The following is a 27,148-nucleotide window of genomic DNA, read 5'->3' as shown; positions in this document are numbered from 1 at the left end:
AGAAAAAAACAGAGCCCATTATGACAGACATACACAAGTTTGCGGAGTATTCGGGGTATGTCATCAACCTAGCCAAGTCAGAGGCGTTTCCACTCACGCCCTCTGCTGAATGCCCCACGAATATGTGCGGCCTGAAATGGTCAGAACACCACATCAGATACCTTGGGGTGCTAGTGTCCAGAGATAGGCAAACCTTATACGCGAATAATCACGAGAAGGCGCTACAGACGCGGAGCACTAAGCTACAGATCTGGGGACGCCTCCCTGTATCCTTACATGGCCGAATCGCCTTGCTTAAAATGATAGTCCTTCCCAAACTATTATATTTTTTTGTAAATATGCCAATATGGCCGGGCAGAGACTTTTACTAAGCTACAGTCGTTAATAGTAACCTTCATATGGAATGGTAATGCGGCGAGAATTGGCTGGGAAAAAATTACAAAACCCTATGATACTGGCGGTATGGCTGCTCCAGACTTTGAGCTTTATTATCTGGTCGCCCAGGCGCAATTTGCAAAGTATTGGTATGAGGACTCTGGGGAAATACCACATACGTGGGTGGAGGCACAAACTATATCCCCAGTGGACATTAGATCAATCATATTTACTACAAGACACAGGGACACTTGTGACTATGACCCGGGCAGCTGCATGGTCCGTGCTTGGGGCTCATTGTTTAAGAGGCTAAAGTCGGAGACACCATATAACTCGGATGTTCCCCTTTGGACTTTTCGGGTATTCCCCCCACATTCGATGTGGGTATTCAGGAGGTCTGGGACCCACACATGGAGATGAGGGTGGGCGACATGTATATAGATGGCAATTTTGCAACTAAAGAAGACTTCGTGAGAGCAATGGGGGGTGGACCACTTAAAATATTGCAATATTATAGGGTAAGGGCCGCGTTTCAGAAGAGATGGCCAAAGTTCCCAGATGAACATCCCCAACACCCCTGCACGCAGCTCATCACCATGAATGCCGGGCTGGGTATCTCTTAATTGTATGCAGCAGTGCAAACCCACACCCCTACAATAAACCAGGTCAAGGATAAATGGGAAACGGACCTACAAATGCCCATCCCGGAAGATAAGTGGAGCAGATATTGTGCAATGACGAAAAAAGTTTCATTAAATACGGGTCAACGCTTGATACAAACTCTTGAACAGGTTGCATTACACGCCGGCTAAACTGGCAAAATTTCGTGCGGAGCATGGAGGGGAGTGCCCCAAGTGTGGGTCTCAATCTGCGGGCTCCTTTCACATGTACTGGGAGTGCCCTGCCGTTCTGAAATGCTGGGGGGAGGTGGCTGAGCTATTGGCCGATATCACGCAGGTACCCCCGCAATTACGCCCCACAAATACTTGTTTGGAGACATTGGCAAGTGCTCGGAGAAAACCAGGATACTATTCAATGTGGCATGCGCAGTGGCGAAGAAATGTATCCTGTAAACCTAGAAAATGTCCACACCGCCAAACATGACCACTTTCCTTTGCAAACTGACATATGTCAACGAGTATGAGGAACAATGGGGGGGTCATTCCGAGGTTGGAGGTAAGGGATTACCGGCACCGGTAAGGGTGCCGATGCCGGTAATCCCTTACCTCCGTATTCCGAGTTCCCTTTGCGGGTCCTTCCTTACCTCCTGCTTTTAGCAGGAGGCAAGTACGGGACCCGCAAAGGTACCTCAGAGGTAATTACGGTACCGTAATTTACGGTGCCGTAATTGCCTCCTTCCCCATTCCCATTGAGCCCTATGGGGTAGAAATGGGAATGGGGAAGGGCAAAAGGTGAATGGGGAATTACCGGTCCCTCCAACCCTGGAATGGACCGGTAATTACTCCATTCACCATGATGGATTTGGGACGGTTTCTGAGGCAACCATGGAGTCAATTACTCCATGGTTAGCTCCAAACCCGGAATGAGGCCCAATATGTTTTGACTGTCCCGGGGGCAAGCCGGCCTAAGGACATATGGGGTCCCTTCCGTATGTATCTATGTGATTTGCTCTCAGTCGATGATGAAGCTGTATAATGTCGTTGTAAATGTCTTTTTCTGTTTGTCGATTTGTGTGAATTGGAGGGGGGGGGGGAGTTGTTGTAACTGTCGAGACCACTGTTGTTGAACAATAAAAAGAATTTATAAAAAAAAAAAAAAAATATATCACTTGATTGATTCCCTGGAATTACCTGGGGCAACCATTGAAGAAGCTTATTTGCTTCAATCAGAGATGGTACTGATAGTGGCGGGTGATTTCAATGTTGAAATTCCTGTATGTACGGGAGGGAAATGCAATCTTGGACCAGAATACTGCCTCACAAGGGGAGACTACATAAATAAGACTACGCAAGGACAACTGTGGGGTTAATTTTTGCTGACTGCGGTTTGACCAACTCAGCAGAATTGTGGGAGGGTGGGGGGATGTGCTGGATACTGCCACATGGTTTAATGGCAAGGACTCATCAAAAATCGATTACATTTTTTTGCCTCTCCCCCTGTGTGGTTTGGCTAGCTCAATGTGCATTAGGAAAACTAAATGCAGGGATCATAAGATTTTGGAGGTACAATTTAATGGCATGGAACGAGGTGAAACATGGGGTACGCCCTGACATATGTGGTTAATCAATCTGAAACGCATATCACTTGGCATAATGACAACGTGGACCGATTTAATGCTGTATTCCAATCTGATTTTGACCACACGAGTCTTGGGGGGAAAAAAGTATCATTGTACAGTGTTGATTATCTTGATCTTTACGTACAAGCAATCATTAAGCAGACAGTACCAACACCTAAGGTAAATGCAAGGAAGTTAAAGCACCTTCATACCTATGATGCTGCAATTAGAACATTGAAAAATAACCGACAAAGGGAACTGAGACATGTGTAGACAAAAACTACCCGATATTGAGAGAGAGGCTCTGGGGGAAAAAAAAAAAACACAAATAAATGGAAAAATCAAACTAAAGCTCAGAGCAAAGCTGTACCAGGGGGATAATGAAGCTATGTTGGCAGCCTTAAGGGATCCCACTGCCAGATATTTTTGGGCCTTAATAAGTAATTATAACATCCAACAGGCCCAAATGAAAACCTGCGCAATATCGGAAAAGTGGAGGGAACATTTTGGTTTGGATTATGCCCACTCCAAGATCCAAAATCATTTACCAAATTCGGTAATAGACCACCCATGGGATTTTTCATATGATAAAAATTACATTGAACTGCTGATAAGTAAGGCATCCTCTTCGAGGGCAGCCGGGCCCAATGGATTAGCAAACATCTTTAAGGGCAGTGCAAATGTTTGGGCAAAAATTCTATTAAATTCTTTAAAAGGACGTAGTTAAGGTCCGAGTAATACCAAACATGGCATATTGCCTATATAGTGAATCAAGGTGATAGGTCATCCCTGGCAAATTACAGACCTATTGCACTCTTGGATGTGGATTCCAAGATTTTTTCAGGTCTGGTAATGAAACACATTCAAGAGTGGGCAGAGGTAAACAAAATCTTATCCCGATTTCAATTCGGTTTCCGCAAAAAGGTGGGCACTGATGCAGGGGGGGTTGCTAATGAACATCCTGCAGTGGAAAACGTGGAAACAAGGTAGTGTGCCAATCTACGTAGCAACCATAGACTTAACTATGGCTTTTGACATGGTGGATAGGAGTATCCTTCGGGGGAAAACTACACCGATTGGGATTGCCTTCTCCCCTATTGTCAATTCTGTGTCATTGACACAAAGGTTCCAAATTACAGGTACGCCTGAGTAACACGGGAATACTATCAGAGGCGATCAATGCTACAAATGGTTTACATCAGAGTGTGCATTTTTGACCCTACAATATTCAATTTATATGTATCAGATGCTGGTATGGTTTTAAAGACAGTTGCTTTTGTTCCACCTACAGTCGAGGGAATTAAGGTATCGTGGTCTGCCTATGCGGACAATTTTATGTTATTTGATCATACCCCGCAAGGACTGCAACGCCTGCTAACCGCATTTAGAGATTACACAATTGCAAATTCGCTTCTGATAAATGCAAAGAAAAAAACTGTAATTTTACGATTTCACTGTAGTGGTACAAGGGGCAATCCAGTATGATTCTTGAACCCTGAAAAATTATGTGTGAAATGAAATCTGCGGTATTTGGGTTACCCAATCTTTGGTATCAAAAGGAAACAGAACTATAGGCAATTTCTGGATACAAAAGGTGCATGCACAAATGATCACCTAAAAGAAATTGACATGAAATATGGGAAATTTTCATTTATACCGACTTTGCGCTACTACAAATGCAAACTGATTGCACAATTCTGTTATGTTCTGGAACTATTTCCCAGGTGGACAATCGACGAATTGGATAAATATGAGGCAAAGCTATTAAGATCAGTGTTTAGATGCCTACCTAACTGTGTACCACTGGAAGCTTTGCGTTACGAGCTGGGTCTGTGTTCCATCAGGTGTATGGTTATGTGGCGTCGAGTATGCCTATTTAGTAAATTAATCGTGAGCTCTAAAGACAACTATATATACGATCTGTTGGGAAATTGGATACAAACTGGTACATGTGGCTCAGAATACCTAAATTAATTAACAAGGCAATCCCTAGCGTACCAAACTTCATTCGGTGCAACGTGTGAGTTGCTTATATTCAATCCAAACAAAGCAAAAAAATATGCGGAGCAACTAGATTGATTACCTGTGCTAAGGTTGCAGGAACTAAACTATACAAGCATTTGGTATCAGGTTACAAAATTGGGGGTAGCATGGAGCCATACTGGATTAAGTTTCCGGACAAAGGATGGCGCAATTCATTTATGCGTTTCAAATGTAATGTGTTGTTGACCAGGGAAATCACAGATCTACGGGAAAGGGGGAGTGGAACAATGTCATTGTGTAGTTTTCTGTGATACCTCTGGGCTGCCTGAAACCCTCAGCACCTCTTAATTTACTGTGATGTATTGCACATTGATTGTATACACCACTTCTTAATATTTGTGAAGGGGGACAATGTGGATCTTGAAAGACTATGGCTTAAAATGCTATACGGGAATGATTCTTCACTGCAGCTTGCGGTAATTAGATTTCTAAGAAAGATCCGTTTGTTAGTACCACAATATGAATTGCGTAAATGAACCAAAACTAACCATTAATGTGGCTGCTCTAGTGAGTTGTTGCAGCAGTCAAAGCAACAGTTAATGAATCTATTTGTAAATACAATTTTCTTTGGCATTTTTTTTAATTTTGAGTATTTTGTTACATACTGCGTTTTAAATGATTTATGTATTTTAAGTTGAATTGTGTATATGTATTCAGTTTTGCTTTTGTATACTGAAACGTTTTTGTAAAGGTTATGTATAACCAACACAAATAAAGAATATGATAACATTTATCTGAATAATCATCAGAATTTGGAACACTGGTACACATAATTAACGGAATAATTTTTTTGGTATCAAATACAAAATTAAAGGAGATCATGATAATGAGATACGGGAATTACTAACCATCTTAGATATTCAATGGGTCAACTTAATACGCATTGGTACAATCTAAATCCGTTACCGACTTAAAGATCGGCTCCATTATGTGAACAAATAGAGCTAATAAAAAGGGCGCACTAATGAGCTTTGTCCGTTTTACGTTTTTTACGTTACTTAACAAGTGAACGTAGATCAATGTATTGAATGCTATACAAGCAATGGAATGATTTACATGAATCTGATCTGTATGTGGTATACTGTTTATCAATATACATGTCTGAAAGATAAGACATTTTGAATAAAATTGTCAGATATGGTAATCCATAAAATCTCTTAAAATGTTCTCCATTATTGACTTTGTTGGTTAAAATGTGCAACATAATTGAAAACTTTTCAAAAACTGACTGAAATATTTTTTCAATGACTATAGGTGTGCAAGGGACGGGAGTGTCCTTGCAATATGGGCACTTTGTTTTGTTCACCTTGTTGGGCCCCGTCAGTTAGGTGAAGCTGGATGTAGACCTAGACCTTCCTCTGCAGAGGGGTGATCACATTTTTGTAAATTGGTTTCGCTTGGGGTTTCACCCTAAGTTACAAGGGCAATCCAGATGTGGACCCCTTTCTCACTGTCTCTCATTGAGGCACAGCTCCCCCTCACTGATAATGCCCAACAAGGAGGAAATGCTTGTCTGGGGTTTGTGGCAAACCAGGAGGAGTCAGACTAAGTGCTGCCATGTTAAGTGTGTTTTATTTATATAATACTAAAAACATAATAAATAATAAAAAAGCCATATTGCTACGAAGGCGATTTGCTGCCTATCAAACAAAAAATAATCGTGCTCATCAAGTGTCTTAAATGAAATAGTCCTTAGTCCATAACCCCATTATCCATCTGGCCCCATCACTTAGAAAAGGCAACAAAAAGGAGGCCAGAGCTATAGCCTCCGTCCTTGACGGTTCCCTGGCACAATGGTTTGGATCGCTTTCCACCAGGTTTCAAACATTCGTCAAGTTCTGGATCTTTTCCAAAAGAAGGTTTTTAACAGTTCTCGGATGTTAATGTCTCTTGCTTTTCTAGAGCTCTCTGTAGCCCTTTTGCCCTCTTGCCAGCTTGCTTTAGTGAGGTCTCGGTTGGGCATTTGCCGGTATCCAACATTTAGGTTTTCTTGGCTCCGGTCACCCTGGTGCTTTTGCCAGCCTCTAATGTCTCTTGGCTTTCTCAGGCTCTCTAAAGTCCTTTGGTCTTCGGCTAGGCTTGCTTTAGCGGGCCTTTTTGGGCGTCTGGCCGTATCCAGCATTCAGGTTTTTTTGGGTCCAATAACCCTTGGTGCTTCTCCAGCGATCGTTTCCCTTACTTTGCCCGGCTCGGCAGTTGTTTCAAGTCTCATGTGGAGATTGGGGGATCTGACTCCTCTGCTGTGGTCTGGTCACAGCATCAGTTAAAGGACTCCAGGCCCATCACGCCCTGTGTGTAATCTTGCCACAAGGCGAGACGCTCTCTTTACAGTCTCTGTCTCGCTCTGTCGGGACTGGAGGGTATCACACATCCCTTCCCTAACCACAGAAGCCAAATGAAACACAACCCCTCCCACTGCGGTTGGCACAGGTTCTCGATTCTCCAAATAACAGGTCTCTACGTTGCAGCCAAAGTGGGGTTAGGGGAGAAAGAGGGTTAGGGGAGAAAGAGGGTTAGAGGGTTAGGAAGTGGTTGTGGATAGGAAGTGGGTAATTAAAAAAAACAGAAAGAGGGTTAGGTAACTTGAATGGTTAAGAATGGGGGAAGCACATGGAAAACTTCCTTTGGAGCACTGTAATTAAGTGCACCCGATACCATCAGCAAGTAACCTTGATACTGCCCTGCATTCCATTTAGCAGGCAAAACGCTTACTTCTGTGTCGGAAATGTCTGGACTGCCCCCAACTCCTCCTACATGAATTAGCACTTACTTAAGCGAATGCCATATACAGCACATAATGCACAGAGAAACAGTGTGACTAGCACTACATAGACACATTAACATGATTACCTCTGCATTGGTATGGCACACTTGAACACATTGATGCATGAACGGATTACAAAAGCGCAGACAGACAGGCTGGTCTCTATGGCCCATGTCATGACTCAGTAGCAATTCTTAATTAGGCCCATGAAGTCAGAGCTAATGAGCCTGCCAAATTAGCACGTCTGGGAAACTACCTCCACCGGGCCTCGTAACAAACAAAGAAACAAATTCATAGGCGGTATTGCCAGGAACACTTATCTGAAGCCCAGGAGGCCCTGTGGCGACCTACCGAGCGCAAATGCCATCAGCAGAAAAGGACTGTCTTAATGAGCCTGCACGCAGACAGCCATTTGATCAGCGTTCTCCATGAGCGTCCGTTCTCCCGCTGCAGCTGCATCCATCTCTCCATGCCGTGCTCACCAATTAGACAAAACCACTAGCACCAGGCACGTGTGAGAGAGGTGCTCTGAACTGCTCTCAGGCGCTGCAGTGTGCACCAAGTGACACGCTGCGCCCCCAAGAATTATGGGGAATGTAGTTCCCTCCTGGTCCGGAGTATCTAAGCCAACAGCAGAGGCCCCCAACAAACCACAATTCCTGACACTCTCGTTATTTCAGCCTCTTGGCCGCTCAGGAAGCAAGCCTACCAGTGTCTTGCTAGCTATCAGCTCACACTCCATGCTACTACTGGCACCACGTTCCAGCATGGCTCCGCCCCTCCAGGACATCCTCCCGTCAGAGACTCTCCTTTGCATAGGATTCTCTCTCCCTGATTCAAAGTTCCTTGTGGTTTTATTTGTGTCATTACAGTCCGTTCCTCGGACTGTGGAGTTCAGGCAAGATCCAGAATTACCTGAAGCCAAGGACATTGAGGAAGTTTCACTATTTGAAGAGTTCAAAACAGAAGTAACTACAGCCTATCGGATTCCCATGTAGGCAGATAACATGTTCTGAAGAGGAAACACCTTACCGGAAAAGGAGTCCTTGTCCCAAAGTGGGGAGTCACTCCCAGCAAGGTCACACTTTACCAAACCCTTAGGCAGGGTCTTGCTGAGTGGGCTCACCTCCCTAGCCTCAAAAAAGGGGGGGGGGGTGTACTCATGTTCAAAGGAGAATTGCTTAGAATTTTGGTGCTGGACTTTCCCTGTGGGTGAGACCAGACTTATGTAAATATACCTCTGGTTCTAACAATAACTCATTGAAATACATATTTTATTATTTGGTGGGGTTCTCCCCCAAACCCTTCTCTTCTCTATATTTGTAAACTTACCCCAACCCCCTCCCCAACACATCCATTTACCCACTCTTCTATATTCCGATGAGTTTTTTGATGGAATTTTGTCGGTTTAAATCCCATCGCAAACCGAAACTATACCATTACAATACTGCGATTGATGGAATATGCATGTTTTATGCAAGACGTATCCATCAAGGCCTATTACTAGGGCATCCAATACCGATGTTAAGACCAAAATGTACAAGACGACAACAAAAAAAACTCAGGCAGGATATACGTAACCTGGTCAGGAAATGCAGGAAATGGGGAATGGGGGGGAACACTCATTTTTTTTAGGCAAATGATTCCGGCAAACTCATAAGAACTGAATTAAACAGCACAAGGCCTTTATGCACAATAGAGATAGTGAAAGGATGCTTGCTATCATTGCTGGAAAAAACAGCAAACACATCTGGGCCTTCATAAATGATACGGGTAAATCCCAACAAGTTCTTTAAAGCCAGATTTTATGCTTGCTGTAATAGTTATCATAATGAGTAATTCATCCAATATTCATCCATTGAAATCATCCATTTGACCATGCATTTAACTAGAGAATTAGGCCCCATCATTACTAGGGGTTTGCTTAGCCATAATATTTCCATGTTTGCTTAGAGACATGACTTTTGCATGCATTTAGACTGAAAATGTACACTGGTCCATTTTAGTAGTGCTTAGTATTAGAAAATGCTTGCTAGGCAGTAGAGACAGAGATCTGCTGTATGAGCCATTCTGAAGGGTTCGCTGTGCACGAAGAATTGTTGATGGTACAGTGTTCAGACTGGAATGCAAAAAAATTCGCTTGCTCTCTGCCCTAGGAGAAAGACAGCCTGCCTTATCTGCCTTGTCGCCACAGCAGTGGAGGGAATTAGTGCTTTTCGGAAGGTCCTTCGGAGAAGCGTTATGATTTCGCAAAATGAGACGGCTCCATGCATTGAACAGAAAACGCGATCCTGTTTTGTCCTGTCCTTTATGTCACAGTGAACTTAGACATGCACATACGCAATTAGACGGAGTGGCCCTTTGCTAGAGAGAGAATGCTTAGCTAGTGAAATCGTGTGCGTTTCGACATGTTACCATAGAGATGGCCAGCTTTGCCATCTACATCATAGAAGTGTGTTTAGACAGGCCTGTGCTTTCTAGATTCAGAGACTACAAGCAGAGCTAGATGGAGAGTGCATGCAGACCAGCTGAGAGGGGGGGGGGGGGGAGAGAGACCAGCCTAGCAGAGAGAGAGGCCTGGGAGCAGACTTGCCTGACAGAGATGAGAGATGGGAGCTTAGTCTTACAGAGGGGCCTGGTGCAGGAAGATGGTTTACATTCAGAGAGGAGTATTTCGGATGAATGCGGACTTTGATTAGAGACCGGTTTTGTGCGGCAATCGGCATGCACACTCGCAGGGGGTCTGAGGCTGACAAAGGGGAGATCGCCATCCATCAGACTAGAGGGGAGTAAGTCTGACTTGTTTGGCTGGGGTACTGTCTCATTAGAGAGTGCTAGTGTGTGGGGTAAGAGGAAAATGCTGATGATTAGGAGCTTTGCTATTAGTTGCTATGTAGACTCAGCTGGACTGAGGAATTAGGCTTGCTAGCATAGCCGGAAGGGCTGGCGAAGTTGCAGTAGTTAGTCACCCATGTAAGGGATTGCAGATTCTTTTGCTATTAGAGTATTTCTGCAGCGATTTTATCATGCCATGCATGGCATGAATAAAGTGTTTTTATTGTTGCAATTGAACCGATTTGTGTTCGTTTTCTTTGTGTTCTCATTTCGTGTATTTTCTATTATTTGTTTGGTTTGTTTGTGTCTCCCATAGCTTAGCAATTTTGCTGTAGCATCACAGTAACACAGTGCACCCCTCCCCCTGTTATATTTCAGTTTGACAGTCCTACAGTTAATCACGTCCGTGCAGAAGTGTTGCATTCATTTTACACAGCCAAATCTGGCTGTAGTCTGGGCACTAAAGAGTTATTTTACATTAAAGTCCTGGTCTTGCTGGAAAAACTATCCTGCATGAGTATATTGAACAGATCATTGTGAAGTCTAAAAACTGTGAAGCGGTGGGGCCGAATGGTTTAAGTAATCTCTCACTAATAGCTGCTCCATATTTGAGGTCCTTGATTTTAAGTGACTTTCTCAAAGATTACCACGCACTGCATAATCCCACAATCATGGCATCAAAGTTAACATAGCGCCCATCTTTAAAGAAGGTCAAATGGACAACCCTGAAAATGACTGGCCGATTGCCCTGCTTGATTCATTTTATTTATTACATTTGTATAGCGCACAGACAGCCCAGGGGCATTGTAGAGCTGTTATTTGTAGGAAAACTTAATTACAGTGTTCAAACATTTAGACAGTATTAAACATAATATGCATAGAGGGTCCTTATTACAAACGACTAGTTGCAGTAGTGAACATTAATAGTAACCCTGCGGAAGGGGAGGACGTCACATCAGCAAGCAGGGTTGATCAGTCGAACAGGGTAGTTTTCATAGCCTTGGGGAAGGCAGTGAAGTAAAATCTTTGCTATGTGTCTTAATTTTATTGCGTACAGGTACCACTGTCAAAGTGAGTTAATATGGCTGTTAATATAAACAAAGAGATAGCACTTTGACAGGGCTAAGGCAGGGTTAGGTTTTTGCTCTGTCTTTTCAACCTGTACTTGGCCGATTTATTTTAATAGATCATTGTACAAACACCTTACACCCAGAATCGGTCGGCTACAGGTGGGTCTACTGGCATTTGCTGATGTTATTACTTCAGACTCATTGGGTTACAATGCCCTCTACATATTCTTAAAACATATATGCTCGCAAATGACCTCAATATCAATACCAACAAATCATCAGCCACATCAAAACCACTCAAGCACACATGATATCTTTATAACAAGCCGTTGGTAATCACAAATCATATTGTTTATTTGCGATATCCACTTCATTCTAAATTTTTGGTGGTTAAATGTGGTGAATAGGTTAAGATGCAAACAACATTAATGAGATTGTTTTAATGAATTGGCTACCCTTGTTGTTACAGGTCCTCAACATGGTATGCTACGTACTGATAATCAATAGATTTACAAAGACAACACTGTCTAGGAGGAACGCTGGAAGCACCTCTTGCTGGAGTGTGAGGCCACCTACTTGCTTAGGCGCTGATGTTTAGAAGGGTTTGTCTGATTTCGATCAATATGATCAAATGCTCTGGGAACACCTACTGGTGGGAAATCAGACAATGCTTATTTTAGCTTTGGTGTGAATAATCAAATGCATATATACTAAGTTGGGTGAACACTTATTGTGTATAATCATTTGTACAGAATTGTATTCATAAAAGAATAGTAAACTTTAACATAACAGGTTTTATTTTATGAAATTTTGTAAGAAATTATAAAACAATGTGTAAGGTAATAAATAAAAATATTTGCAAATGGATATTCATCCTATGTAAAAGATGACTGAGCTAAAATGTGGTTATAGACACCCCAAGTGAGAACCATCCCAAGGAACAGTTCGTCGTGAATGAATTTGGTCATTCATTCCGAGCAGAGCGGCTCACACTTTTATGTAAAAGTATGACTATTTGAAGGTTTTATCATAATAAAAACTGAAAACGTACATTACTGTAACATGAGATACTAATAACCTTGCCACAATATGCATATCATTCCTACTATGTTCAGGAATTCTTCTTTTGGCTGGAGGAGTTTGGGGAGACCTGCATTTACTAGGTCCCTTTTGTAAAGCTGCAAGCACAACAGTTCATGGTCTTTCTACTAGGTTTGTGCAAAGTTGCAGGTTATTGCCTTCACATACCTAGTGAAATTTGCAAACTTCACAAATGAGAGGGTTTTAAAGAACAATCCGAAGGGGGCCTTTAAACATCACACACTCCTATTTACCATCTTTTCATTTTCATTTGTTCTGTATATCCTGCCATTAATTTGATTGTATTCCTTCCCTCACACCTGCACTTATGAATGCCATTTTCATGGGAAATATGGGGGAAGATGAACTCAAATAAAACCCAAGGAGAACCCCTAAAACAAGATATGTACTTGATTACCAGGTCCAGGCCACATCCCTCCAGTTAAGATTCATTTAAAATTGCTCCTCACCCAAGGACATTAGAGTTTTGTAATTCTCCACCATCACGTCTTTGTAAAGTTGCTTCTGAAACGGTTGTAATATCTCCCACTGCTGCTTCGTGAAATGGAACGAAACATCTTCAAAGGACATTGGAATCTGAAAATAATATATATATATATATATATATATATATTTAAAAAAAAAAAAAAAAAAACACTCGTCTGCTGGCTCACATGCAAAAACACAAACATATCGCACTTGTGTCTTCATTTTCATATGGTTATTGAACTGTAGCACATTCTCACTGAGACACAACAACATTTTAGCATTCTGTGTCCTAAGCAAAACCTCAAACTTTTAATTTGAAGACAATGTGGCTAAAGTTGGCCATCTGCCAAAGACAATCATTCTTCAAAGATGTCCAAGATGAAATATGCACCACTACTTAGGAGGACATGCTTTAATAAAATGTAAGAAATATGATATTTCTATCCTAACACTCAATATGAAAAAAACCAATTAAAACCCACACATTAACATGAAGTAGAAAATAAATATATATTTCCTATGAAACGCTTCCAGCTGACATGTGCCAACTCGCAACCCCCTGCCCTTTATAAAGACATTCTCCTCCAGATTCAAGGTGAAGAAACTGGGGGTCTGAAAGCTGTATGTTAAAATCGGAGGCTCAGATTATGCTTACCTCTAATTTGCACAAAAAGCAAAAAAACCGGTGGTAGCAAAACAGGGTACTAGACAAAACATACCAAGAAATGTTTTTTCCAAACAGTGAGGATGTGAGCTCCATGCATCAACCACTGAGCAAGAGGATATCTCTGACAACACTAAAGGGTCACTCCCTAGAAAAGGACCCAATTATATTCAAACAAGGAGATCCTGCATTTTCTGTTTCACCCTGATGACATAAAACATCCTAGTTTATAGTTATTAGTATCAATGTTGCAACATGTCTTATTTAAATTTGCATTACTTTTACATGTATTACTCAATATTTATTGTATTTCATAATTCTTACATGTTACAAATTATTCCTCAACAGTTTGTATATTTATCAATTTGTTGTAATGTTCTCCTAATCATTAATACAAATAATTTAACATAAAACATCCTCACTCTTCAGAGTAGTGCCCCTCTGATACTTGTGGTTTTCATTAGTTTCTGGGTCAGGAAACCGAGCAGCAGGCAGAATCCCCCCCCCCCCACGCCCTCAACTGATTACTCCCAACAACACAGCAGTTACATCAGATTTGGAACATGGGTTTACACTTTTTTGCAATAATCTGGTGAAGATCCCATAAAGGGGATTGGCATGACCTGGAAGGCATCTCCGGGTAAATAACTATGTTCTTGCCCCACTTGCAAAATTTTTGAGGCTTCAAAGATCAGCAGAACAATTGATCACCTTTAGACATTGAGATCATCAAGAATTTGGGTAGACATGCAATCTGCCTGCTAGGCAAAGCCGATGCAGCTACTGCCACTGAACGGTGCAAGTGCTTGCTGATCAAGACTGCAAATTCAGACATCTTGCGACTTCAGATCTAGGACTGGTTACAAGGTTTACACACAAAGGCTTGTAACAAAGCTCCAGGTTAAACAAAACAATTAAAACACAAGCTGGGCCAAATTTAAACATACAATATGTCAGTCTCTGGGTTTAAGTCAAGTAAGCCAAAACTAAAGAAATGTCTCCCAAAAAGACATTCCAGGTCTCGCACAGCATCAGTCACATTCCTTAATCACTTGTCGTGATTTTCTTCTTGAACATTATATTCTCCTGTGGATGATCATTGGTTGGCACAATGAAGGCCAAGGTAATTGCTATAATCAGCGCTGCATAATTCTTAAGTAGATCAATGGTGCAGAGCCCAAGAACCACTCTGGTTTCGAGAACAAAAATGTAAGAAAAATGCAGAACAGCCCACAGTTCCAAAGATTGGACTCAAATTCCAACTAAATGGTGGTCTCACATAATCAAGCAATCCCCCAAAACACATATCTACATTTGTTTAATTATATGCATGTTTCATTTTCTAAATGTTATATTATTACAATAGAGCCACCACATTTTTGAGCAAGTATTGTATTCCAATATAACCCATTTAATTCGCCATTATACTCCTCAACAAATGTCCATGTCACAGCACAACATGCTTCAGAGACCTTAACTCCCCTTCATCAGGTTCTCACATGGACATTTACACAGGACACCATCATGCAGAGTTGTGATGAATCATGGAAAGATGGCACAATGATGGTCTAAATGCCTAACTTCTAGTACAGACCAGCAGGTACAAATTGGCCACTACTTTGTACAGAGACAAGGCAAGCTCAGAGGTTTTTCCAAATTCATGATGTACTTTGGGCTTTTGCCCAACTCCCTACCCAATGGTCCCAGCTGTATAACACACCACCCTCAGTCTCCTCATTACTTTTAACATCTGCGCATTGCAAAGGGGACTACTTTTACCTGGCCTCTGTCGCTAACTCTGACTAATCTTATGCCCCCTCAACACTACTCCTCCATATGCTTATACATCCTCCTATCTCTCGCACGTACGCTGTGGACTTTGGGTGGGTGTGTCCCTCTCAATTCACCATTCAACCTCTCAGCTTCACCTCACCCCCCCCCCAGTCTTACTCTCGCCTCAAACTCCTCTGCTCTCTTATTCACAACCTTTTCTCCCATTCTTACTCTCTCCTCCAATGTCTTGACTCCATGCATCGCAACCTTCTCCTCATCACAGCTTATTCCAACTTGCTGCTCATCCTTTCATCACCTCCTGATCCTATGTTCCTCTTTTCACTGCCCCCTTGTCATATTTTAGTCTGTCCTCCTCTCGCTGCCACCTTCTCCTGTACCTCGGCTCTACCCTTCACCTCCACCTCAGCTCTTATTCCCCTGCCTTTTCCTCTAGTCTTCATTGCACTACCTCCTTTGTTCCACCAGCCTCTTTCTCCAAATATAGCTAAGCATGCACAATCTCCTTCTCCAAACTCCGACCCATACCCTCCTTTTGATCTTCCTTATATATGGCTTTGTCACCTCCCCCTTGGTCTGCCTGAACAAGTGTCTGTACATGTGGGTGTTTGTTATTCCAGGATTGGCCGGATATGAACAAGCATTTTATTCCACGTGTGTATGAGCATCGCGGGACCTTTGCTTCCTTTGGACCAAGGGTAAAGGAAGCTGGTCCATTATGTTGGATTGTTTAAAACTCGCGCATGCAGAGAATCTTCTAAGATCAGGGAATAACGTGCTTAATATTTGTAAACTTAAGCATTGCAGTCACTATTTCGGAATTACACTTTGCGTGAGAAAAAGGTTTCTCGACAGTGGGCTCGGAGTTAATGGGTCTTCAGGAGTCTGTTTTACCAGGAATGTTAGGAAAGATTTCGTAATTGTAAGTAATTTTCCTTCCATGTGGCAACCCCTAAACATTTTGCTGCTGTTTTCACCTTGTTCTTGACTTTGCCAGAGAAGTGCAGCCTTCTGCCGCACTCCTTTGGGCTTTCGCTCCTTTCTTACGGGGAAACTGACATGCCCTTAAGACAGTCAGTACGGGGGAACGCTGTTTCCCGTAGTTTCTTTTATCGTGTTGCGGCTTTAGTGCAACATGACACAAGAGGGCACTGTAAGCTAAGTTACAGCTCTCTTGGGTCTCTAGCCTTCTACAGGCCCTAGATACTCTTTTAGGATGGTATTTTGATCGGTGCAAGTCATTCAGGGACTGGAATGGTGGCAGCGATCGCTTTGTTTATTTTGAGCTCCTTTTGGCGTTCTGAGCACGTTTTTCGCACTGAACCCAAAATGGTGGCCTGGCTCCCAAAATGGCCAGACCACGAGGCTCCTTTGTCCTGTCCACTGACAGTCTTGCTCCCTTCACCTTCCCCAGGTCGGGCGACCCGGGGCCTTCCTTATTTGGGCATGTACTTTCCCGCGAAACGTGGTTGCTTTCGCGGGCTTCTACAGGTCGTTTGTGTGCCTCCAGGGTGTGGGCTGGGATGTCTGGTCCCAATACACATCCTGGGTGCCAGAGAGTCTAGGGTGGTGTGAATGCCTGGGACCACCGTGGTCCGTGATTGGTCCACGTATGGTATGTGTGTTGATGAGCGGATCTCCCATTGGCTCCCCTCCGTTTTGGCGCGAAGGGAACCGTGGATAAGAGGGAGCTGGAAACACCACTACCATGTCGATCTCCTGAGTTCTCACGAACAAAGGAATACAGGAGCCAAGTATCCTGCAACTAAGAGGCTGGACCGAGGAATCGCTGGTGACCCGCTGAAGGAATCCTCCTTTGCACTGCTGTCGTCCTGTGAAGCCCTTTCCTCCTTGGATCGAACCAGAAGGCCTGTACTGGTGCTTCGACCTTTGGAATAGCAGGAACAGCTATTCCCGGCGACTTCATCATCTCCTGCCAAGTAAGCCTTCGGAAGTGTCTCTGGGCCATCCAGTTGACTGACCAGCTTACAAGGGAGTCCTGCTCTGCAACTGCCGCCAGGTTGTGTTGTATTTCGAGTCCTTGTCACTCTCCCACGCTTCGTACACTTGGCGTTCCCAAGTCTGAAGGGAGGAGTGTGCATTTGGCTCGAATACACACGGCCGCTCCGTTGTCCTGCTGCGGCAACAAACCGTGCTGGTTTCGTCGATTGGGACGTCTTTTTGCTCTACACGACTACGAGGCGTTCCCTGCTCTTCTGAACCTGCCAGCTGCTGAAACTAACGTGGAGAAGCCTGGGTCTGCTTGCTTCGGGGACCGGTGAGTAGTTTAGCTAGGATCTGGTCGCCCTCCTGCAGTATCCCATTGCTTTTCCCTGCTGTGTAAAAACGGCACCCTTTTGTCCGTACTCGCGCTCTGCTTCTGCCCGCTGTGGAGGCTGCGCTTGAGTTGCGGAACCTGTTCTCCTTCTGCTGTGCACTAACCCGAACTGCCCGACTTCCTCCGAAGAGCTTCCCCTTTTGCCCGTTGGCACCGGCGTGGCAGGTACTTTGAGCACAAGGCTCCACTCTTCGCAGGGCTCGGACTTCCATCTAGTTAGGTGCCTCTGAAGGCGAACTGAGTCTAAAGCGTTATCGCACTGCCTGTTTTCCTTTCCTTTCAGGTGGACTACATATTTCGTGCTTTAAACGCTTGCGACTGTGTATTTGTATATATATTGTGTTGATACGGTATGTGTTGGTTTAATATTGTGATTTTCTCGCTACGGTCATTATTTTAAAGGCCTTAAAATAAATGTGTATATATTTTTGATATAACAACTGTTTGGAGTAGTTTGTAAGCGCTCTTGCTTTGTGTGCTCATTGCGGGCTTTCAGTCACCCTCACCCCTCTTGAGACCTAGTCTTGACCGCCGCGATCGCTACCTTGATTGGTCTGGCTTGTCCAGAGGTTACCCTGTTCCAAGTAATTAGGTTGGCCTTCTGAACTTCTGCGCCACCAGGACAGAGTTCAGAAATCCGTCTTAACAAGGAACATTTCCTTCTATACTTTGGGAATTCTATAAAGGACTAGATATCTTCATCTAGCTTGTAGACCAAACCACAGACCACAACTCACCTTACTGTACTAAGATGCCAGTCCAAATGCTGGATACCAACACCCTCTACAGTGCTCTAATGCTATCAAGCGAGACCTGCCCTTTAAACAATAAATACAAAATTAAAATAGCTATATTGGGAAGCCCCCCCAAGCCCCTGACATAGGTGATGTGGGAGGGTATGACCAGGGGAACCTCCTCACATCACCCGTGGGCCCTACAACATGAAGCGGATGTCAGCACATCGACTTCATGGTCACCTTGTCCCCAACAGCTCCAAGGGGGAAGAGTCTCCGGTTTGGAATTTCTTTCATCAAGAAAATGCATGAGTAGGTCACAGCTTTCACTACCCTGGACAAGGCACAACCTAACATGAGAGGTTTTCACCAAGATGTTTTTTGCACAAGCCAGTTGAGGTTGGGCTGTTCCGATGGTCCTTTTGAAAAAGACTCCTACCAACTGTTGTATATTGGCTCCATGAATGCATGGAGATCGACGGTTGGTGTGACAGGGTTGGAATGTAGGACTTTGTAAGCATCAGCCTAAAGGTTCCAAGAAAGTCAGTTGGGTCCGCTAGCCTGGGGGGTGGGACCCAGTGCCTGTATCCTCTATAAGTCATTTTAAGGAACTGGCAATAAAGCTTACTAAGGAACCTAAGAAGCGTTCCAAGGCGTCCTTATTACATCAACATCCAAGATTCAGACATAGGCATGGCCAACAACTACAATCATGGTCTGAAGAAATCCTGTTCTCCCCCTGCCATGGACAGAGGCGGTTGATCTAACCGGTTCAACTACAGACCATGAACTGCAAGCAAAACATTCCTTCCTTTGTTTCCACAACCTTTTGGGAAGGAGTATACATTTTTTTTCTCAATAAGTGGCAAACGATAAACCAATGATCCCCTAGGTTTCGCAAACAATTTGGGGCTTCCACAAAGAGCTCTTCAATCTCTGCTCCCACTGTCACCCCAACCTTCGACCCCTGAACTTGTCAACTTTTTGGATGAGGGAAGCAAGGTAATTCAATTGGTGATTTTAAGTTTGGCAAGCACGGTCACTCCCACACCCGTAGCAATGGAAGGTTTGGCGGGTCAGAAGGGCACAGACTCCGATTTTCCAATTCACTGTAATTTTAACAGAAAGGTGCAAACTAACTTTCCCTGAACTATGGGTGTTCCCTACCTAACAAAGTAACTAAGGTGCTTGTCAGTCGTCGGTGTAAATCAGATTCAGTCCGCTGTCCAAAGCTAAACTATTCTGACCCAACCACTATTATAAGAAATAAGGTACAGGAAAAGAAAGCACTTCCTTCACCCATTTTATGGGTTTTCCCCCCCATATTCAGTTCAATACGGAATTAGCAAATATCCGTTAGCTACCACTTAAATGATATAGTTCAGATACTGGATTTTCCAGGTCTTAATATGTTCCTTTACTTGTTTTCTCTTCTCTTTTGTTGTGCCTATATTTTTATTACCTCTTTTCTGTCATAGAAAAGTGTTGAGATATTCTCTTAGCTCTCACAAACGTTCTTCCAGTCTTATTGATTTTTCATCCTGATCCAGACAAGCTGTAAAGTCCCAATAGTCTTCCTTTTATTAATTCTTCTAGACGGAGCATGAGCGTACCAGTAATTATGATCACTCTTGCTCTGTATTTTCAATACTTCCTTTTGACTTGGAGGAGTTTGAGTGTTCCAGTAATGACTCACTTTTGTCCCCTTCCTGTGTCTCCAGTTAACTGTATTTCGCTGGGGTAACATCACTGGGGTCCTATGTCGACTGGGACCTTCTCCTCGTCATGTCTGAACGGCTTCTGGCCTTTTTAGCAACATATGAGACTGCTGCCTCGATCCTCTTGCTTTTGCTTCCTTCTACAACACCTCTTGAGCCGTGGTATCGGCATGGTTTATAGACCAAAATGTCATTGTGTCTCGCCTGCTTCACACCACCACTTTTCCATCCTTTGGGCCAGGACGTGTCTGTATGCCCTCTCTTCACTTTAGCTTTCTCTGTCTCCTCTTGCTCTTTCCAACGCGGTAGGTTTGCGACCAGAGGCATACCCAGGATTGTCTAACAAGTGGGTCCTGAAGTGAGGTGGGCCCACCACAGTGACATTAATATCTGTAAATGCCCACACAGTGCTGCCAAGTGGGCATTTACACATCCATTTGTGACTCGCTTCTGTTGCCCTTTCTAATTGGTACGCTCTCTCCTCACTCCAGCATTCAGAGCATTTTCCTTTTCCCAAAGCCTCGCTTTGATGTGTTTGCCGGATTCTTCCACCTTGCACGGGACGCTACGCGTGCAGGACTTTCTCAGCGGGCCAGCGCAAGTCGATTTGAAACTTCCAGTCAGTTTCTTTTAAGTTCTCTCTCAGACATTAATGGTACACTTGGTTAATAAACTTTAATTTGTTCTTCATGTCTTCCTGCATAGCATCTTGTTGAAGAGGGTGTAGTGATCTGAGGTTTAGGGAGTTCCTCACTGGGACGGGAGTCCTTGTTGTCCCCAAAGGGGGAGTCTCTCCCCTTGAGGCCCGGCTTGACTCTACACCTAGGGAGGGTATTGCATAGCAGGGTCACCTCCCTAGTGTTGCATGGAAAGGCTCCCCCTTGAGGAGAAGTCACAAAGTACAATGATTCATCACAAAGGGTTTTTAAATTATCTTCCTTTTGAAGATGACAAAAGGAAATGTGCCCCTCCATACGGACTTCTTTGTATCCAAGGTTTAGCAGGCCATTCTAGAGCTTAAAGATGTATACCAGACGGTCCACGTCCACCCCGCTCATCAGCGTTTTCTCCAGTTTCTCTGGAAATGTCATATTTAAAAGTTTTAGACTTCCTTTTGGTGTTCCCGCAGCTCCGTTGTTTTTTACTAAGCTCCTAAAGCCCCAGGTTGCAGCAGTGCATTCACAGGGAGTGAAACATACTCACGTATCTGTGCGACATGCTGTTTATGGCCTAGTCAAGGAAATATTTTCTCTGCCATGTTCAGTTGCAGGTACTGCTCATTCAGGACTTAGAATTCCCGGTGAACTGGAATAGTTCTCAAATCGATCCTTTTACTACTTAAGCATCTTAGGTGTGTCAGATGCTCAATCTTCCAGTCTCAGCCCCCCTCCTGGAAAGGTAAGCTCCGCTGGAGGGTGCACGTGAGCCACAACCAACATGGCCCCATTCTACTCGTGCTCTGTACAGAGTGCCAAACCCTTCATTTATCATAAAGTAACCAGCATCTTCCGTAGCATTATAGAATGGAAAAATTGGGAAGCCTACCATAGTCAGTGATGGGATCAGTGGCAGCATAAAAAAGCAGACACTATCTGGTCCCCAAGAGGGGCATGGAGTACCCGAGGAGGGAAACCGCAGCCTCAGTGAACAGGACCCTAGAGTTCTTGCTGTGGGACTGCGGCCAGCAGATCTTCCGGCCGATTACCTTGCATCTGCACTTGATGAGGATGCATCAGATTCACAGCTCCCGGGACTGAAGATAGAGTGAGGTATGTGGAGTAAAGAGGAGCTCCGCCTTGAATAAAAGACAGATTGGAGCCTGAAGGTGTGGATATTTGCTCTTGTTGACTGGTGACCCTTGTTAAGAGTTCTGGCATTGAAGCAAAAGCAATCACCCAAGATCATAGTGATCTCTCTGCTTCAATGTCAAGCAAGGACAAGTTGCAATACACATTTTTGTCAGTGGAGACACATCATCGCAGTGCCTACCTATGAGGAGCTCCTGACATTGCAGAGGTATAGAACATTCAAAAACAGTTTTACAGTACGACTTTCTCTGAATGAATGCGAGTAGAGCGAATGTTGCACAGTGCCTCCATGTGCGGGAGAAGTCCTTTATTACAACCATGAAGCCTTACATTACACATTATCTTAGGAATGGCATGCATACATTTCTGCAGATATTTTGTTCAATCAGCCCCACTATACATATTCCCGCAGTCACCATTGGATGCAAGGAGAGAAATCTATGTTGCTTGCCTTGGGTAACTTGCATATAGAGACCCTTTGCAGTTGTGGGACAATTCTACATATAAAAGCTCATAGTATAAGATTGTATGAATGCAGGGTAGTATCCCCAATAGAGGTCATGAGGAATATCAAAACACAAGCAAAGATGGATGGCTGTACACAACAGATGCAGAGACAGCATCTCTTATAAAAAAATAACTTGCAAATTAATCTTTCCGGTGCATGGCAATGGGGAAATACAGGGCTATTACAGCCCTGGCGGATCCTGTATTTCCTCATTGCCAGGCTTCGGAATTTTTTACTTCCCATTCCCATTTGAGTCCCATGGGAATGGAGAAGATGGTAGCACCGGTACAATTCAGAATGGTGCCGGTGCTACCGTGAGTGACTGCTCGCGGGTGCCGGTACGCCCACCAAATCAGACCTGGCAGGCGGAAGGCACCCACGGGCAGAACTCATAATTTGCCGGTCTGGTAACAACGGTACCAGCAAGCTTACCGGACCGGCAAACTTGTAATGAGGCGGATGTCTCCAACAACTCATTGGACGCTCTGTTTAACTGCTTGCCTTCTGCAATGATCAGAGTGTTGATACTATCGGTCAAAAAGTGGACTTTCTCCAGTACAGTTGGAAATAGTGTGCCACTGGATAGAAGCAGAAAATACAATCAGAGATGTGGAAGATTGCACTACACAACTGATAAAAGAAAAGTGGCGACACAACTGAAATGGAAAAAGTGAAGAAACAAAAAATAAAAAAAATAAAATGGCGATATCAAGCAAAAACAACCAACATCTGATCGGCCTTCCGGAATCTACTCTGATACGAGGAAAGATGAAGGTCTTCTTCAAACATTTACTTCGTGACATTTTGCGTACCTCACAGCACAGTCTAGGCCAATAAAACATTAATAAAATTACCAAGGCCGAGATATTTTGTTGGCAGCTTTGAGACTGGGGAATTAGGATATGAACATTCAACCTTACTCCTTTTGCCACAATTCAGCCCAGCTGTTCAAGTTGCAGTAAACTTTTTATACAGGTTAACCAGAAACTTTGTGAAGCAGGAATTAAGTATGCTACGATTTTCCGGGCCACAGTTAAGATTATGACAGATGGAAAAACGTTTCTTTTTTCTGTTAACAGTTCGGGCAGTGGTAGAAAACCACCTTTATCGCAGAACCACCCAGAAACATTAACATCAGCTCATGTAATAGGATTGGCTTTCAAATTAAATGTTCCCACATCCTACTGCATATTCTTCTTCGTTTTATTCATTTGGTTGGGTGTTAGGATTTGGTAAGTTGACTTGGGAGACAGACGCGGAGGGCAGGAGGATGGCAGGGAGAAGGATTTTTGGTATGTTTTTTAAGCATATATCACATATCAGCATGCATGAAGTGACCCATTAAGGTGAGGAAGGGAGTGAGGCAGGGCTGCGTTCCTGCATCCCTGCTGCTCAATCTGTATGTAAACTCCCTCATTAATCTTGGAAGCCACAAAGATACATGTACCAGTGTTGCATGTCAGAACTCCTAAATCTCTGCTGGCACTTGGATACCAGATACCAATGGCAACTATATGATAGACTGCAGTCTGGCGGCAAATGCTGCAAAATGGTTTATCACGTGTGTAATAGTAAAAGAATGTCCCCACATATCTGACTAAAATGGCCACAGACTGTCGGACTGTGCAATTTTCCCATCTTGGGATTAGCGTCAATCAGCGACCGACTTGGTTCCTCTTGGACCTCGGAATATCAGATCAACTACCCCTCTCTTTATATCCATTAGTGAATACCTGTCAGTAAATCATATTGCTGTTTGTTCACTTAATAGAAGGGTCAGTACATTGCAAAGATAAAGCTTTTTAAAAACATACATTTTTATTTGTTTTTCCATTTTTGTTTTTTAAAACACTAAAAAACATGTGATCACTCATAAAACATCAAGGACAAATCTCACTAGACAGACATCACATAGATTTTATAATTTTTTATATAAACTTATTTTTTAACATAGAACAATGAAATTTAAAGCAATTCCTTTAAAGAGCCTGTTGATAGATGTATAAAGTTTTGGGGATAGACCAATAGATCATACAGTATAACACTTGTTAGTCAATACATATAGTGCGAGGAGGTTATTTTGGTTTGTATTTAATGTTTTTTGTAGCCTCCCTGAGCTTTCTGATCTAATCACGGATTATGGTCAACAATACAATTCATATTTTAGCAACCAGTAGTTTATTTTTGCCAGTAGAGCTAGGGAAATTAGCCAGATGAGTATTTCCTTTCAAATCGACATATGTTTCGGCCACGTACTGCACAATCTCAAGTGCAGTCAGTCTACTTAATGTATGGGCCATCTTCAGGGCAGAATTTCTTTTTCAAGAATTCAATTCTTCCCCAATTAGGTGCTTCTTCAAAACCAACCTATAACAAAAGGTGAAAGTGTTTTGTTTACTTCAAAGGTCACAATTAAAAAAAATGTTTTAAAAAAACTACAATAATATCTTTTTGGCAATGTCTGAGGTATTAGTCAAAGCTTTCACCACGATTACTGACCTGGTGTTCACTATACTCAGTTAGGGACGTGGAGAGAATTTAAATCTGGACCATGATGCAATCCAAGATTTCAGGGGCGCCAAGCTACCTGTTCAATCACATCAATTTACCTTCATTAATGATGTGTGAGAAAGTCAATGGGCAGTCACAGGGATTTCTGTGATTCCGGCGCCGAATGCCTTTGTTGATATTCAGTTCTCATAGTGCTGCTATGCCTTCAAAAGTTCAGGCAGAGTACCTAGTCTAGAAAGAGCAAAAGAGATTGTCCTTCATTCACAAGTAAGACTGAGCATCTCATTCTAGTTAAGCTATTTATTTCGTATAGTTGAATGTGTGCTCAGGTTAATTTACTGCAAGTTAATTTATCTTCAATACGGATTCTGTGTTAGAAATTCAATGGGACGTCGCAAGGATTTCTTTAATGACGGTACCGGATGTCTCTGTTGGTTTTCAATTATTTCACAGGGATGTTTTGCCTTTGAAAGTTCATACAGGATACCCTGCCGACAAAGAACAAAAAAGCTTGTCCTTAATCCAAGACAGAATTTACGTCAGTGATAATGTTCCGGGTTATAATGCCAAAAGGGCTTTATGTTGTTTGAAAGATTTGCAGTGATTTGCCCGCGGCTGAAAGTACTGCGGGCAAAACATTTGCATGAGAAAGGTGCGAACTACCAAAAGTTTCACCTTTCTCATACGAACACGCATACAAACTCACACCCACACACACAACACACCCATAACATCCCCCCCCACCCACACCCCCAACATAAACCCCACTTACCTTCATCTTCATACTGGGTTCCTGCAGCGCTAGTTCCCCTTCACTTCCGTGATCAGGAACCGGCGCTGCAGGGCCTTTTTCGGATTTGTAATTTGTGTTTGCATATCAGCCACAAATCTTGCATAAAGAATAAAGTGGACAACAAACCACTTATAGCCCACTACGTTCAAAAACAACATAAACCCACAGACATGTTGTGGTGTATATTACAGGTTATTAAACCCTCCCCAAGGGGAGGCAATAGAGATCTAATATTACAACACTTTGAACAGAAATGGATATATGATATGGATACCGTAAAACACGTTTTGAATATATCAGTGGAGTGGAATGTGTTCCTTTGATGGGCAATGACATTAGAACATGCACTCGGAGTAATCCTCAATAACTTTTGAAGCAATCTTCCTGATTTATAAAATAACATAAAAAGGGCCAAATCCCTTACTGAGGGGTTTTTACTCCATTCTTAGAAACATTACGGGCCAAGCACATCTGGCCGACACAGTAACTATAACAGCAACAGATTCATGCAAGACTATATCTGAGATTCAAATAAGAAGTCCCAACCATGAGGGACAGTGAGGTAAGTACATGTAGATTAACGATTCTGATCATAATGAATATGCTATCTTTCACAGTGTTATATGGTAATGTAAACAATACGGTATGGTCCTCATAATTAAATATTCACAAAAGGTTGATAGATCATACCATCGTTGATGTATTAAGTTTGTTCTATATTCAATTCAGTTTATAAATTGAGACAGGACTTCTAACAGCGAGTCATGTGGGTTTTTCCAAGCCATCACGTGACCCGACTTCCAACCACGATCGTGGGTGCTTGAAGACCTCACAAAATCTGTTGCATGAATGTAGTCAAAAATATGAGGACCTTCCATTACATTTTTGCCATCTTGCCTGCAATACGAAATTAGGTGACAATATTAATCCTTTTTCTGAATCGAAGCATGGCCTAAAAATAAGCCACGACACGTGATACGTAAACACATGACATGGAAACAAGATATTTACATATCCAACTTATAAATGAAGTGTACAATATGATAAAATTGCCATCGATTTAAAAACAAGCATCGGTCTAGTTTACGTCGGTTTCCAATAACCGCTATGACACGTGGCATACAATCATGTACCCCGATGGTCCAGAGCGGATATAGCTATCCGCAATCCTATGAGGCCGTCAGTATGCCTCTAAACTGCAATTCGTCTGGAGTGATGGAGAGGAATACTCTTTTGCCGAAATCACAGGTAAACATAAGATGTTGCCTTCTCAATGAATCACGCTCAACTAAAAACATAGTATTTTAGCTGCACTTCGAGTTTACGTCGTCCTTGTTAGCACGCCATTTGTAGCTATAACGGTTTGGCTCAAACACACTGGTAGTCAG

The 27,148-nt window shown here is 43.0% G+C and overlaps 1 protein-coding gene across 1 annotated transcript in view; it reads right to left on the bottom strand.

Annotated features, from left to right (window-relative positions):
- The window catches only part of LOC138567553 (zinc finger protein 624-like), a 407,262-nt gene that overhangs the window by 307,916 nt on the left and 72,198 nt on the right, over positions 1-27,148 (bottom strand). Inside the window, exon 2 of the mRNA XM_069645886.1 lies at positions 12,877-13,003. Coding sequence (XP_069501987.1) covers positions 12,877-13,003 — 127 coding nt within the window. The remainder of the gene's footprint in view (positions 1-12,876; positions 13,004-27,148) is intronic.

This window comes from Ambystoma mexicanum, chromosome 2p, assembly GCF_040938575.1.
Source record: "Ambystoma mexicanum isolate Mex_15411 chromosome 2p, UKY_AmexF1_1, whole genome shotgun sequence".
Classification (NCBI taxonomy): domain Eukaryota; kingdom Metazoa; phylum Chordata; class Amphibia; order Caudata; family Ambystomatidae; genus Ambystoma; species Ambystoma mexicanum.
Note: the sequence above shows the minus strand (reverse complement) of the source record. Positions and strands in the feature narration are given on the sequence as shown.